Source organism: Bombus vosnesenskii, unplaced genomic scaffold (genome assembly GCF_011952255.1).
Source record: "Bombus vosnesenskii isolate JDL3184/JDL3185 unplaced genomic scaffold, Bvos_JDL3184-5_v1.1 scf7180000013266, whole genome shotgun sequence".
NCBI lineage: Eukaryota > Metazoa > Arthropoda > Insecta > Hymenoptera > Apidae > Bombus > Bombus vosnesenskii.
The window spans coordinates 5508722-5523782 of record NW_022882926.1 but is presented as its reverse complement, the minus strand read 5'-3'; the positions used below and the strand labels follow the sequence as shown (position 1 = coordinate 5523782).

General features: G+C 39.3%; 4 protein-coding genes across 5 annotated transcripts in view; all 4 read right to left on the bottom strand.

The window, feature by feature from the left end:
- The window catches only part of LOC117243625 (hydrocephalus-inducing protein-like), a 33166-nt gene extending 27975 nt beyond the window's left edge, over nucleotides 1–5191 (bottom strand). Inside the window, 14 exon segments of the mRNA XM_033511268.1 lie at nucleotides 465–703; nucleotides 862–1051; nucleotides 1156–1283; nucleotides 1383–1622; nucleotides 1721–1935; nucleotides 2437–2504; nucleotides 2582–2805; nucleotides 2935–3028; nucleotides 3582–3706; nucleotides 3788–3974; nucleotides 4035–4236; nucleotides 4325–4452; nucleotides 4798–4936; nucleotides 5056–5191. Of these exon segments, the coding sequence (XP_033367159.1) occupies nucleotides 465–703; nucleotides 862–1051; nucleotides 1156–1283; nucleotides 1383–1622; nucleotides 1721–1935; nucleotides 2437–2504; nucleotides 2582–2805; nucleotides 2935–3028; nucleotides 3582–3706; nucleotides 3788–3974; nucleotides 4035–4236; nucleotides 4325–4452; nucleotides 4798–4936; nucleotides 5056–5176 (2300 nt within the window). The 5' untranslated portion in view covers nucleotides 5177–5191.
- Nucleotides 5192–6532: 1341 nt separating this feature from the next.
- On the bottom strand, nucleotides 6533–7166 carry LOC117230133 (sperm mitochondrial-associated cysteine-rich protein-like). Its single transcript, XM_033487255.1, has 2 exons — nucleotides 7031–7166; nucleotides 6533–6926 (listed from the first exon to the last, which is right to left on the bottom strand). Exons 1-2 carry the CDS (start codon nucleotides 7096–7098, stop codon nucleotides 6557–6559), a joined length of 438 nt encoding a protein of 145 aa, XP_033343146.1. The 5' UTR covers nucleotides 7099–7166; the 3' UTR covers nucleotides 6533–6556.
- A 704-nt stretch (nucleotides 7167–7870) lies between these two features.
- On the bottom strand, nucleotides 7871–12119 carry LOC117243624 (putative uncharacterized protein DDB_G0271606). The gene is made up of 3 exons (XM_033511267.1): nucleotides 12109–12119; nucleotides 11327–11786; nucleotides 7871–10745 (listed from the first exon to the last, which is right to left on the bottom strand). Exons 1-3 carry the CDS (start codon nucleotides 12117–12119, stop codon nucleotides 7872–7874), a joined length of 3345 nt encoding a protein of 1114 aa, XP_033367158.1. The 3' UTR covers nucleotide 7871.
- A 458-nt stretch (nucleotides 12120–12577) lies between these two features.
- On the bottom strand, nucleotides 12578–15008 carry LOC117230359 (late cornified envelope-like proline-rich protein 1). 2 transcript variants are annotated; one of them, XR_004492772.1, is made up of 5 exons: nucleotides 14549–15008; nucleotides 14189–14319; nucleotides 13805–14009; nucleotides 13587–13712; nucleotides 12578–13486 (listed from the first exon to the last, which is right to left on the bottom strand). XR_004492772.1 is itself a non-coding variant. In XM_033487741.1 (4 exons), exons 2-4 carry the CDS (start codon nucleotides 14303–14305, stop codon nucleotides 13693–13695), a joined length of 342 nt encoding a protein of 113 aa, XP_033343632.1. In that variant the 5' UTR covers nucleotides 14306–14319; nucleotides 14549–15008; the 3' UTR covers nucleotides 13586–13692. The 2 variants fall into 2 exon arrangements, 1 of the variants encoding a protein (XP_033343632.1); XM_033487741.1 differs by lacking the exon at nucleotides 12578–13486 and having other exon boundaries at nucleotides 13586–13712.
- Nucleotides 15009–15061: the final 53 nt, after the last annotated feature.

The following is a 15061-nucleotide window of genomic DNA, read 5'->3' as shown; positions in this document are numbered from 1 at the left end:
TTTTCGCTCCTACGTTTATTTATTTACGCTTATTTATGTATGTTGGACCGTTCAAAGTTTCGTCCTCTTGCTGCAATACAAATATTATATCTAACAATAACCTCCTCTTTAATTACAGATGAACATTGCTTTGATAATATTTGATGCACTGCAACTACGATTCGACCTTATCTTCATTAAATAGACGATAACACGAATAAGTGAATGAAAGAAGGAAAACGTGTTTGTTTCTTTCCTTGTGATTTTCTCCAAAATGGAGCAAAAACGAAGGAATCTCTGACCTTTTTTTTTTTTTTTGCTTAATTTATCGATCCCCTACACTCTGTATATGCTTTCCGATTATCTGCGGTTTGTAAAAATCCTGAAATAAGCTTGCAAATATAAAGCCAGAGAAGCAAATGTCTGGCGACAGAACGTTCCGGTCGATCGAGTAATTTGATGGTGTGATAATGAATGATTGGAACCTGAAAAGCAGGCCCCAGTCGAAAATTGGAAATATCTGTGGCTCGAAAATGACACTGCAACCATATCCAGTTCCTTTGACCTCTACAGGGATGGTTCTGCTGTTAATTACACGCAGCATAATTTTATCTTTGTATTTCCCAGGGTCCACGAGGTATAGTTTAACAGTAATGATCATCGATTCATGCGGTTCGAGATCACCAGTCTCTGGACTGACGCTCCACAGTGAATCTTCGCTTTTCTTCAATGATTAGAAACAAAAAAAAAAAGAATTAAAAAATAGTCGAGAATTACATTATCGATCGAGAGAATGTGGACAATTGATTTCTCTGTAATTTTTGACAAAATGTAATTTAACTGCAAAATCACTATCGAAGAAAATAATAAGAAGAATAGTACCAATGTCGCGATAAACTGAGTAGGAATAGGCGAATCGTTGATAAGCTGGAATTCCATCGTTTTTTCTTCGAGAACTTTCACCTCGCCGAAGTCCAAGGAAGTTGGCTCTGCAGAAACCACGGGCCCTTGCCCGTTGCACGCTATGACCAAGTGAGATGATACTGACGATGGTTCTCCCATAACTAACATACTATAGACATTTTTTTTATACTGTTTCCAAGTTTGTAAAACAGTTTCGATTCCAAGCTACACTTAGGTGTATCAACGATAATTATAAAACATCAAGTACTTTACTTTAGCATGATTTTGTGAGATCCTAGAGTCTTCGTGATAATAACAGCTTCCATTGTCTTCGACTGATGAGCCTTGACGTATCCCTGATTGTTGCAAAGGGAACAAATCACCGCCGAATTATCCGAAACCTAAAGAAACCGAAATTGAAAGAAACGAACGAAGAGGAAAAGCATCTAATAAACATAACTACGCTGAATGCTGTTGATGATTGTCCATCCCAACGATACCTGTTGTGGTATGAAATAAAAATAGCCATCCAAATCGGAAGTATTCTCCACAGCGAAGGATCGCGAATAAGGAAAATTGGTGAAGCAAAATTGAATGGTGATTTCTCGCGGCACGATCGATAACGAAGCCACTTTACCGCAGAATTTCACTGGCAAGGTGACAGGATCCGAATCAGAGTCCCACATGTCGACCTGAATAGTCGTCTGACCGACACGCGCGATATTGGCGGTGTAAATGACCTGCAAATCGTTAGAATCTGTTTCATAATCCCCGTTAAATCAGTCAACCTGACTTGTCAATTGTTAATTATAAACGATCGAGGAAAGGGATTGTTTACTTTGATTTTCATCGAACCATGAGCAGCCACCACCCCTTCCTGTGGGGCGACTTGGAATTCTCGCGGTTTGCTCGGGAAACTTGGCTTCGTTTGGGCTTTCGCGTAGTCCTCGTGCAGCAATGGAACCTGATCTCCGTCGTTCAGCACGGTTATGGTGAAAGCTACAGGTATCAGGGCTAGGTTGTTCAAGTGCACGTCTTGTCTAGTGCTGAATCCTATGAACAACATAGTCGTTTAACTGTGCTTGTTCTTATCAGCCGTTCTTCAATTTTTCATTGAATATTTCTAGTATATCTATTGAAGAATTTTCTAACATCTTATTCAAAGAATCATGAAAATACCGAGAGAAAAATATTTAACGAATCTCTAAGATTCTATATTCTATATCGACGGTTTGCTAGAAGAGTGACACATCTTTGACATATTTGGAAACGTTGATTCTGAGCTATTTATTAAGGGAATGATGTCATAATTACCTAATGAAACTATATTATTTAACAAGAACGATATCGGGGCCCCCGAAATCTATTAACTAAATTGTGAAAGAAAAAGATTGTTCCTTCGTCAAATAGTTGACCAATTAATAATTTTCTTTCAAACTTTTCATTTCCTAAAAATGTACTTTCCTTAATTATGTCATTCTTCCGTCGAATCGACGATATATTTCGCCGTTCGCTTTTTTTCTCTACTTAATAGAATTATTTCGCCAAGCGTACCGAGGGCTGTCGTGCCGAAATCGAGGCTCTCCTTGTCAAAGTGCAAAGTAGGACATATAATGCATCCCCTGTAAGACAAGAAAGCGACGTATCGTCAAAAGTAACATCGTCTTCCGAACGATTTCTCCCTAATCGTACAACGTACTTGATATGCAAGCTGAGCACCTCGAGGCTCTCTTTCACCACGAAATCGACCCTCTCCACGAAATCGCCCTTACGATTCGACGAGAACGTTAAATTGAAAGATTTATGCTCGTCTGGTTGTAGCTTAAGACTGAGAGGTGTCACGTCGATCGTTCCGCCGAAATCGGTTGGTTTTGCCCTGTAAATCAACGTGCCGGGTATGTGCCCTTTGTTCGCCGCTATTATCTGAAACGATGGCATCGTTTGTTTCAACGATTTCTGATTTAATTCGAGTTTTTTCAGGTGAAATTAATACGAGCCGAGAGGTAAGATAGAGAGCTCTGATGGATCTGACGGATCTACGGTAGATTATACCTCGTAATTGTGCACCGAACACATGTAGATGTTCTCCAAACTGATCGTGAGAACGTTCAAGCGGAAAACCGGTCCTTTGCCTGTTCCATAAAGACTACAATAGAAGAACAGAATTTAGTGTATAACTCTTACAATCATTTGAACAGTCTCCTGTAAACTAGCCTTTTTTATTCTTTTTTATTTCTGTTTCTGTTCTTATTTCGCGATACTTTATTGCTGTTAATTTATTTACAACCGATGTAACAAAGAGTATTTATCTCGTGGATATCAACGAATCGGTATTATTATTATTATTATATAGGGTGGTTGGTAACTGGTGGTACAAGCGAAAAGGGGATGATTCTACGCGAAAAAAGAAGTCGAAAATATAGAATAAAAATTTTTCGTTCGAGGCTTTGTTTTCGAGAAAATCGACTTTGAATTTTCGCTCGGTACGCGTCCAGTACGTTATAACGGGTCTCACTGTAGCTCGTTGTCTCGATGGAAAAATTAAAAAAAAAAAAAAGAAATTTTTATTCTATATTTTCGACTTCTTTTTTCGCGTAGAATCACCCCCTTTCCGCTTGTGCCACCAGTTACCAACCAAGTATGTTATTATTAAAATGTTATTGGTTTTACAATATTTTAGAGAATTATACTTGTCTTACGTCAGTGGTATTCTATCTTCGCGACCAGTCACTTCTAGATAGGCAGTACTGGTTACCTCGCCGACTTCCAGCGCACGAAAGAAAACTGTTACATCGGTGGACGATTGTGGCCAAATTTCAGCTTCCTAACAGATATTCGCCAGTAGTCATTTATCGAATAAACGTAAATGGCACGTAAATTGTTGTTTAGAATCGAAAGAACTCGCCTCTGGTGCAAACATAAAACAAATATGATTATACTGAAAGGTTTCTTTCGTCAGAGACTCTAGCTCGTCCGTGTAGATACGTTGATAAACCAGCTGATGGATATCAGGGGTGCACACGTTATAATGAACGAGATCCACGCAACGATTAAGCTCGCTCTCATAAACCAGATGGAACAATTTCTTATAACTGCGGCAAAGTTGTTATTTTTCACTCTGCCATTATCTTCGTGATGATCGTTTTACTTACTGTTCTCTTCGCTCGTTATCCGCCTCGATGCTCTCAAGCTGCATCCACTTGTACTTGACGATATAATTGCTCCTGTTGTGGATCGTGAGAATCTTACTTCTTGATAGACCCAAGAAAGTATCTTCCATTCTGATGCTGCCTCTGTCGATTCGAACGGGGCAATTCTCTGTGGAGCATCGAAGTTCTATTCGCAGTTTTTCTTCTAAAAAAGAAATAAAAAAAAATAAAAAAGAAATAGGGCAATATCGGTACTTATCTAATCTTTCGGGTTGCCCTCCTTCTTTAAATACCGGTTTCGTATTCGAGAAAAAGATTTCCTTCGAAATCGCCAGTCTTGTTAGACAGAAAGTGTACAGTGAACTGAAGCGATTCTTCTTCTTCCATTCTACCCTTCGATGGCTCGATCCAGAAGCAAGGGCTGCAATTTGTTGCAATTATTTTTACCATTTCATCGTAATATTATTTACGTATGTAAATTAATGAGGCTTTCTGTCGCCCACGACTCTTTGAGTTAATTAATTTTGGTCCATAAAATCGCTCAGGCTCTTACAACCTCCGCTTTCCACATTCTTATAACTCAAAATTCTTTGTCTCGATTAAAATAACACTAAACTTTCATTGCAAATGTGACATTTTTTTGTATTCGATGACATATGTATTTATGTCTCTGGCTCTTGGACTAACATATTTTATTCTTCTTATAGAACTAATGATGGATGAATTTTATCTCGTATATGAAATAAATGAAACATAAATTAATTACTTGTCAGTGTAAAGGGTGAAAACAGTTGAGGCACCTCCGATGTTGCGTACAAATATCGTTTTCGACGAGGGGATCTTCACGCCTGTCAGTGGTACTTCGATTCGATCAGGAAAGTCCAAAATTCCTCTCGCATTGATCGCTATCGATGTCATTGTATGTTTAAATTGTTCAATGTTCTACTTTCATGTAGAATCGACGTCGACACGAAAAGTCGAAAAGAAATTGCTCGGAAGATATTAATGGTTCCCAAAATCTCACCTACTACTGGTACTATCAGATCTCCGCTATCAGTCGCGAATTTCAATTGATAATGGTAGTCTTGGTTCCTGTCAGGCATGAACTTCACTCGATAGGAATTGGAAATACCTGGCGCAAGCATCGTCAAGTAACTGCTTCCACAGAAATCCACGGAAAAGAAAGGATCAGGCTCGTAAGAGCTTCTCAAATATCTTGGTACCTACGATTCACGAATAATCGAGTGAATCTTATGATTCTCAATTTTGATTTTATTAGCAAAAGAAACGTAAGATCGATCGGATCCTTGAAAATAGTTTTATGGCAATCTAATCGAGTTTTTCGTTATAAGAGCTTAAAATTACCGCTGACACGTTTCGAACGGTCACTGTCACACTCAAAGAGATTCCTGGGATGAACTGTTGAAATACGATAATACTAGGGCTGACTTCGAAATTGGAAGCCTCGAGTTCCATACACAATGGTAAATTGAATCTATTCTTCCATTTCAAAATATACTGCGTCATCTCGTCCGTTGTCATTAACATTTGTTTCATGTATTCTGATGGGCGGGCAGTATACTGGAAATATTCAATTAAATCAAATCCTGATCAAAATAATTAATGGGATAATATTCCTTGATAGTCATCGCAATGTAAATTTTGCGAAAATTTGCCAACCTCTTCTGCATCCTCGTCTTCTTTATATTGTGACTTCCGAATCAAGCAGTTTACGATCTGCGTCGTATTAAATTCCTGAGGACCCCTCCATATATTTGTTTGATTGTTCTCGTTCATTTTTTCCTCGATATTTAAAATAATCTTCCTCTCGCGAATGATACTGATTGAAAATTCAGCAATTGCTCGTGCATATATATGTCAATAATCAATTGTTCCAGTTCACGCTGCTATCGATAATCGAAATTCAAATATTACATCCGTTCTTATCTTGATCATTTTACATACTCCTCCTTGAGGACAAACTTCGCAAATTTTTTAATTAAGATCTAACTCGATCAGGAAGCGGCGAATCATGTCACCACTTGACGCTTCAGCCCTAATATCGTGGATGATATATAGATTGCGTTGGCTGATACGTCAAGCAGCTCTTTGGAGAGTTAATCCAAAATTAGTCAAAGTTTAACCGTCTGCGGAACAGCAGCTCTCAAACTTTGCCTACTTTACCTAATCGTCCCCTGCTTTTAATCACATTAGAAATTCACTTTGCACTCCTTCTAATATAACGGAAGGTAATGACGTTGACATTGTTCCTTTTGCACAAGATACTCCATTTACTTCATAAAATAACAAATACCGTCAACAGACATTTACGATCACATTTATTTCCATGAAACGTCCATAAGTACAGTGTACAACTCTGACAATTGGACTTATCGAAATCCCTCTCTAATATTGCACAAAAATTTCAGATATACGCGACAATTTTTCTCTCGTAAAGTATCGATTCTCCATTCAATCACGGAACACTATTATTCGCTTGAATAATAAATTGTTAACGATGTTAATTAACAGCATGGATAGGGGTTGCAAGGTGGTACTGTGTAGCAAGGCGATGGGCAATAGGGTACGGTGGTGCAAACTGATGGAGGACGACAAATTTTATCGAGCATTTCGACGCAAAGTTTACGACTTATTCGTGCACAAGGTGGAGAAAGAGGAGATTCTGGAGGGTAGCCGACTGCCTTGGCGTAGGCTTTTAAGCAGCACAACGGAGGTGCTCGACAACCAGGGGGTTGAGGAGGTGGTGGACAGCAAGGCATTTTTGATATGCAACAAGGATCGCAGTCTTCCTGATAACAGCACATCCCTGGACAAGGTCCTCGTGGACAACCTAGAGGCGGGCATCTGACGTTGCATACTTCCGGTTCGGGTTTTCTACAAAAATCGTTCATTCGAGATCATCGAATGATTGAAATTACTTTATTTCATTATTTCTGTATTTTTTATTTTTTAAGAGGAATTTTTTAGAAAAGACTAACCGGCATCCGATCTCGTCAATTATTTCGAGCATCTCGTCCATGTAATTGCGGTACTTGCAGGGATCCATATTTGTTGGAGGATTAATTGATTGTTCACCGAGAATTTCATATATTTTTTGTTAATGCATAATAGCGAAAGCGATGAATTTTTATGTGAACGTTGGATTTAGTGCGTTTTACTGTCAAATAGAAAGAAACAAAAGCGTAATCGAACAGTATCGATACGATATTGTGCGATCAACTTCAGCCACGGGTAATAGAGCAATAATGACGTTTTCAAGGGTTACGTTTTACAATTAGAAATTATTCGAGACGAGAAGAAAACCACTTTGTCGGTGAACGGCATTCTATTGGCAGACGGCAATTTGCTGATGAGGACGAAACGGCGTAGGAATGGCACAAACAATAGGAAGAAGAGAAGAAAGGCAGCGATTCTAGCAACGAGGATGTGCTTGACGTTGAAAGGGAACAACTATCCAGGATGAATGTCGAAACGCTCCTGGACATCTTCGTTGCTATTCGATTCGACAGCTACTGTGAAACGCTGCCTATTACTTTCCCAAACTTTCCTTCTTCTCTCATTATAGAAACACAGTTGATCGTAAGAGTAATAAGACATTTTATTCTGAGAAATCATAAAGATCTAAACCACGTCCCTTGAAATTTATCAGATCAACGATCTGTTTCGTTCAAAAGACCTGGTTCACCATAAAATAATTAAAAAGGTCGCATATAAAAAATCACAAATACAATAAACGCTCTTCTAAAAATTCACAAAGCACATATCAAACAAAACTGAAGTATAAAACAAAAATAAAAGAATCTCAAAAAGTTCGTATTACTAGTACATCATCGGGGGTTGCACGTGTCTGTTTGCAATCAGAGTTTCTGGTGCCACGATCTGCTGATTAGGTAAGTAGTCCTGCTTTCTCGCCAAATATCTCACACCCCCGATGGTTCTGGATTCGTGAATATCCGGTTGGCTGTAATACACCTTTTCAGGTAGCATCTTATCCTCCGCCATTTGTCCATTCATCGAACCATTCATATTTCCACTAGCGTCACCACCAGCATGATGGAAGCTTCCCTTATTCTGTTCTATCCTCTGGCTCGATCCGACATCGCCTTCGCCATTGTTCCTCCCTAAATTCTTCGTGTTTTGATAATACTGTTGCATCTGTTGATAGTGCTGAGGATAATTTCCATCGAACTTAAACGGCATTACGTTTCCACGATTTACCATTAGATTTCTCTCGGCGTAAGGAACGAGACTCGTCGAATTCTGATCTGATAACTGTTGCTGGACGATCAATTGTGGCTGATCCGTGGCTACAGTGCCATTTTCTCTTTCAGCTTGCACGCTATAGTAATTATTTGGAATATTTGATTTCTGTCTGGGATATTCTTTCAAATATTCCTGTTCAATCTTCCTCGGGTTTAATAATCGTTGAGACGAAGGATTGTTCGGATTCCTCGAGTTGGCCAAGCCATTCGCAGACACTTTGTTAGCAGGTGGCGGTAAAATAGACGTGATCAAACGACGCTGAAACTCTGTTTCTGCCTCGGTGCGATCTTGCAATCCGTTCAGCTTTATTATATTCATCTTCTTAGGAGCCAAATTAGCCAGATACTCTAGTCCTCTTCTGGTTTCCATCGGCAATCTTTCATTCTCCAGCAGCTCCTTCGCCGCTGCCGGATCCTGCAATCCGTTGTTTCGCCTCTGTGGCCGAATGTCGTTCTTATATTGACGCATTTTTAACAAACTACACGGCTCCGTAGACTGACTGGAAGATTGGACATGTTCTTGATTTTCTTGAAGAATAGGCTGATAAAGCTGCTGGTATTGTTGCAATTGAGGTTGATTATAGTACTGCTGATGAGATTGTTGGTGAACATACTGACTCTGTGGCATATTTTGTTGATAATTCATAGATTTCATCGGATCGTTCATATTGCCAGGTACTGGAACAGTGTAAAGTTGGGGATGCATGTTATTCGTGTAATTCTGTAAAGCCCTCTGTTGCTGCTGCCAATTAGCCTGTTGCTGTTGCCAGTGCTGATGGTACTGCTGATTCGCACCCTGAACAGGAACCTGCTGGCCAGACATTTGGCCCATCATCTGCTGCTGTTGTTGTTGATGTTGCTGTTGCTGTTGCTGATGTTGCTGCTGTTGCATCATCTCCATTTCCCGAGCTTCTTGCTCCCTTCTTCGTTGCTCCTGTATTTTCTCGATTTGCAGGTAAGATAATCTCGTAGGTGTCAGATGAATCATCCATTCAGGCTTTTCATCTTCCTGTTTTCTTTTGCGATTCTTCACCACGAGCTTCGTTTCTTCCGAAAATTCTCCCTGTTGGTGTAAAACCTCCACGTACTCTAATAGCTTTCGTTGCTCGTTCAGTAACATCTCGAACTGTCTTTGCATGATCTCCAAGGGTACTCCTTGCTGCTTCATAGTGGCCAACAATTTTTCCTGATCGCGAATCATAGCGACAGTGAACTTCAAAGGCTTCTTTCTTCCAGTTTGTTCTTTTGGATGACTGTCTTGGGATTGCTGGGGATTGAACTGCTGAGTAGGAACCATTTGTTGATTGGGATTCATCTGCTGATTAGTTCCTGGCTGATTATAGCCCATCAAACTTTGTTGTTTTTGGACAATCGCGTTTCCCTGTACAGGATTTCTACACAACTGCTGATACTGATGCATAGGATGTTGCTGATGTACAGAGCGTTGCAATTGCACAGGCTGTTGTTGATGTATAGAGTGTTGCAGTTGCACAGGCTGTTGTTGATGTATAGAGTGTTGTAGTTGCGCAAGCTGTTGCTGATATTGAGGCATCAATTGCTGTTGTTGATTCTGTAGTCTACAGAGTGCCTGGTTACCATTTACCACGTCAACGTTGTAAGGTTTCAACTGGGCCTTAATGCTGGAATGTTCAGCCATCTGATTATTGTTGTTCCATCCATTTTGTACATTCATCGCGCTATGATTCGGTTGGCTTGATCCAATCATTCTTGAATTTTTTAATTGACTGGTTGCTACATCTTGAGGGGAAGTCATTCCATGACCAGGAAAATAGCTTCCATGCTGCTGAGGATTATAATTCGCAGGAGCTACTTGGCCTCCTACTTGCTGTTGATTCCCCATCATCTGCGTTTGATAGTTGTTAGCCCTCTGCTGCATCTGTTGCTGCTGTACCATGTTCTGCTGCAGCTGCTGATAAATCTGCTGAGGATTCTGAAGATTCGTGTGCGGTAAAACGGGACTACGCGAAGAACACTGATACAGATGATCAACGTTAGGTGAGCTTAACGTAACAGGATCCATAGGATTCAGCAAGTTAGGCTGTTCTTTACCCAGCATTGCTCGTCTGTAAGCCATTGCATTTCGGCCTCCTACCGGTTGTTTCTCGTAATCGACTTCATCAGCATTCGTCTGATCCTCATTTTTTATTTTTCCTTGATTCATAACCAAAACGTTTGAAACCTGCTGTATGCCTGGTTGCGACGTCGCTGTAACTTCAGGCAGATTGGAGGAAATCGCGTGGTTATTCTTCCGTGGAGAATACTCTCGCGAACCGTAGGGCACGAAAGGACGATGGGATTGAGCGTTTGAAACTTGTTGAGGCAGCGTACTCTCCGAGTGCGGATTCATCTGACCGATCTGATGGATCGCCTGCTGAGGCACAACCTGTTGCTGACTCACACTTTGCACGCCCTACGAAACGATTAATTTGTGCTTTAATGCGTCCAAGTTGGACTATTTGAAGATTGCATTTGAACTGGAAATACTGTTCGTGGCTAGGAAGTTGGATAGCAGAGGCAATACGAGTCTCATCGGTTATAGCATAATAGGATTAAACAAACGATCATTCCCTGGCGGAATCAGATTCTCAATTGTTCGTATTTCACTCTTACGCTCGTTTTGGCAAACGAAAAGCATTTGTTGCGTTTGTAATATAAAATGAGACACGACTGACTCGATTAAAATGAAGAAAGCGAAAGTTAAAATAAAAGATATCCGAATAAGGATAAAAAGACCTTTAAAGAACTTTAAGTGGATAAAAGAACTTTAAATGGTACAGTAACGTCATATTCCTCGATCAAAGTCTCCGTAATGAGATTGATAAAATTAAAAGGAAAAAGGCAAAGTTAATAAAACATTCTCATAGTAGGATATTCGGACAATCAAAAGCTTCAAATGTAATAGAACGACTTCACTTTCATCTATCGTTTCCCGCATGAAAAAATTGATAAAACTAGAAAGAAAAAATAAAAATTAATAAAATATCGACTTACCTGTGGCTGTCGGTGTTGATGAACATGCTGTGTGACCGCTGTAGCGTCACCTTGACCAGTGTCGCGACATTGCTCAGGATGTCCAGCCACGTACACGATTCCACATTCTCGAGGATCTTGCTGTGCGATTAAAGCACCTATTGGTTTGGGAGAAAAAGGCGGAGGACTTTCCAACTTTTTAATTTTCTCCGCAGGGAAATACTTGAGTCTCGGCGAGGAACACGACCTAGACTCTTTGCATCTGTCTTGAGAGCTAAACCTTGTCTTCGGCATAGAAACGTCCACGGCTTTGTTGATCAGTTTTGAAGGATCATTCGAATCGACGAGATTGTGCGTAGATGGTAATTTCTCGGTTTTAAAAAACTTTTGTTGCACGGTATTCGGTTTCGCGTGCAAACTGGCTGTACTTGGCCGTCTGGACGATGCTTTCTGCCTGATGTTTCTATCCACTGAAGCTTTCCTGTAAGAAGGAACTTGTATCTCTTGATACAAATAACACGACAAAGTGGCGAAAGAATGGCAATCAAAAGCAGAAATCAATCGTTATTTCATCGCCACACATTTTATTTTTTAAATAGAAAGGACTGTTGGAAAACGAGGCTCGTAACGTTCTCCCGTAATTTCATGACAGATTTAAATAGTAAAGTAACTACTCTTAAATATTAAAAAAAAACTTCTGGTATAAAAAGACAGGGTTTATAAGATTGATTAATAGAAAAGAAGAAAATGTTAACCCCTGATTTACCGAATTGAAAAAAAATAAGGGACTTTAAAAGTTGTACCTTTTGTTCATTTTCGTTCGAAATTTTGCGAGAGTAATGGGAATATCTAGTGGAACATCATCTGTGATAAGCCAGGTAATTTTCTAGCTCGGATTTTGCATCACCGCCGAGGAAAATGGGAAACTCTGACAGCGAGATGTCAGTCCAGGTTTGAAAGTAAGCTGTGTTGTCATGGATACAGCTTATGGTTCGTTCTTAATTTCAAATTTATATCTAACTGAAGCAAGCCACACACGAGTAAAACCGATCAACAGTATTGAGGTTAATCATTCGACTTCTTTTTAATTAAGCACTTAACGTGTATCCTCGTAATGAAGGAAGATGTTATTACAGATTGAGCAGAAATGAACTTGTTCAGTTTGACTTCCGAGTGCTTCAAATATAAAAATAACTTCCTGTTGATTTTGTTAATAAACGAGAAAAAAGAAATAAATATTTCTTGTAAATGAATGCGACTTAAATACTTTTACAATTTTTTATTATGTGTTGTTTACATAATTGTGTATTTCTTAGCTTCCCGTATTTTTCTTTGCGGCTACTGATAATGTCAATAGATGATGATATAACTTCGAAATTTTTATCTCAAACGTGATACGATAAAATCAGTCATCCCGTTGTCGCAACCGTACCAAAACCTTGACAACGTGACTTGATTCATAAAAAAAAATCACAGTAAAAAATGAATGGTACCTGTTTTCTATTGCGATCAACATTATCAAATGCTGAAGTACATCGTAATCACGTTCGTTTGTTTAACGATGATATTGAAAAATGAATATATTGCCAAACCGTATTGAAAAATATGCAGCAAATTCTCCCCGTGACCTTTCACTTTGCAAACGCACTTATTTTTAAGGGGGGAAAAATACATGCCTGTGCATAGTAATTTTAGCTTGCGTGGGACGAATTGCGGCTGATTTAAGATCGTCTAAAACTGAAAATTGGGAATAACAGATAAACATTTTTCTCGATGAAATCTCGATCTCTATCGCAAGAATGATCCTCGTTATTTTAATAATTTGTCATTCTAATGAACAACCTAACAAGGTAACGTCTAAATCGGTAAGTCACTTAATTCTTGGTAATTCTTAATTCGGTTGCGATGATCATCGAATTCCTCAATCGGGAAATAAAAGTTTGTTGGAAAACGTACTCGAGTACAGTTCAATCCGAGATTACAACCAATCGGGGTCTCTTCGTCGTAAGTTTTGTGCCACTTCCGAGACAGTAAATCGATCATAATTAGGAACCTGTGTCTTAATTCGTTTTACCTGATCAGGATTTCTTCAACGTTGAAACAGTTCCATGTATCTTGTATTTTTATCTTAACTCGCAAAATTTTCTTTGAAAATTATATCTCTCTGTACCTGATATTTTCCTAAAAAAAAAAAAAAAAAACAAAAGAAAGACAAAAACGTTATCTTCAGATACTACTATAATTAAATGTAACTGAATCAACAAAACATTTCAAAAATCACCTATTTTCGTATCAAAAGTCAAATCCACGTATATATTCGTCGTTCTCGTTAGATCCCACACGCCTAGCTGTCAGATCCCAAGAAACCTTCCAACTCTTGCCTGCAGTTAACAGGGGGGATGAGACACTGCACAAAGAAAACCACAGCGTTGAACGTCAATTAATACATTCGTTTTCCTGAGGATCGTTCAAAAGTGAATGATATTATGGCGAACTGACGGCAAACTGCACGACAAGGGGAGCAAGGGGGCGGAGTAGGCGGTGGACAGGGCATACAGGGGACCATTTTCTTGGTGCAAACGAACGCCACAGTTGGACAGGGCGGTGGACAGGGTGGCGGTGGTGGTGTACACGCAACGATAACCTTTGGTGGACAAGGAATGGCGCAACAAGGTGGACAAGGGGTACAAGGCCGTAGGTAAACCTAATTTCGAGGTGAGTCATTAAGTTAGCTCCGTGAAAACAAGCTACGTAAAGGACTTAATATATTTGCATTGTTGTTACGCGTTGCTCTTTGAAATTCTTGTAACGACGATAAAAGAGAGGAAGAATAAAAATTTGATTTGTCCCGTATTTTTATTTTTATATTTTGTTGGAACTCACTGTTGTTTTAGTTGGCTGAGGTGGGCAACGGGGTGGGCAAGGTGGCCTGCATAAAATAGTGGGTGGAGGGCAAGGTGGGGGGGAGCAGCATGGATTACAGCAAGATCGGCAGGACATATTTCCGAAACAACCTTCGTATGAAAAAAGGATATCATAGTTTAGATAAATAAGTTTAACAGAATCTTACTTATACTTATTATATTTGAAATAAAACTGTGAAGTAAAAAAAGTAATAGTTGATTAAAGTTCTATATTTCATCAAATTTGAGTCCTCTGCGTCTCTTGTCGAATTCGAATTATCTAAATTGTATTTTAAACCGCATTACAAAATCGATTAACTGCTAATAAGAGAGACTTTACTTGATTACGCTACGGCACTAACGGGATACGAGCTGATTATGAGGAGTTAAGTCGATATTTCCATGCGATGTCCGTGAGTCTGCATATTGTCGTCGATCCCCTGACGATGGACCAGGCCCAATCTAACGAGAAACGGCGGCATTGGCGTGGTTCGACGTCTATTTCGGACCACTTGAAATTTTGTCGATGGACGAACGAGAAGCCTAAACGGTGTGACGTATTATTTGCTTGTTTAGTTTGCCGGTTGCCTAGACGATCTGATCTTTCTTTTGTCAGCCAGTCGTTCTATTCTTTTTCAGCGGGAAAATAGCATGTAAAATCACGGCTATTCGACCTTATTTCTCGTAACGATAATTCCGTGAAAAAATTTCATGTTTTCGCTTAATTGATACTTCCGTAATCTGCATGCGTATATTGATATTATTAATATCAATTAAATTAAACGATTCCTAATGGCTACTATCACGACTAATTACAAAATCAAATTCGAAATAATTCAAGATGATATATTGA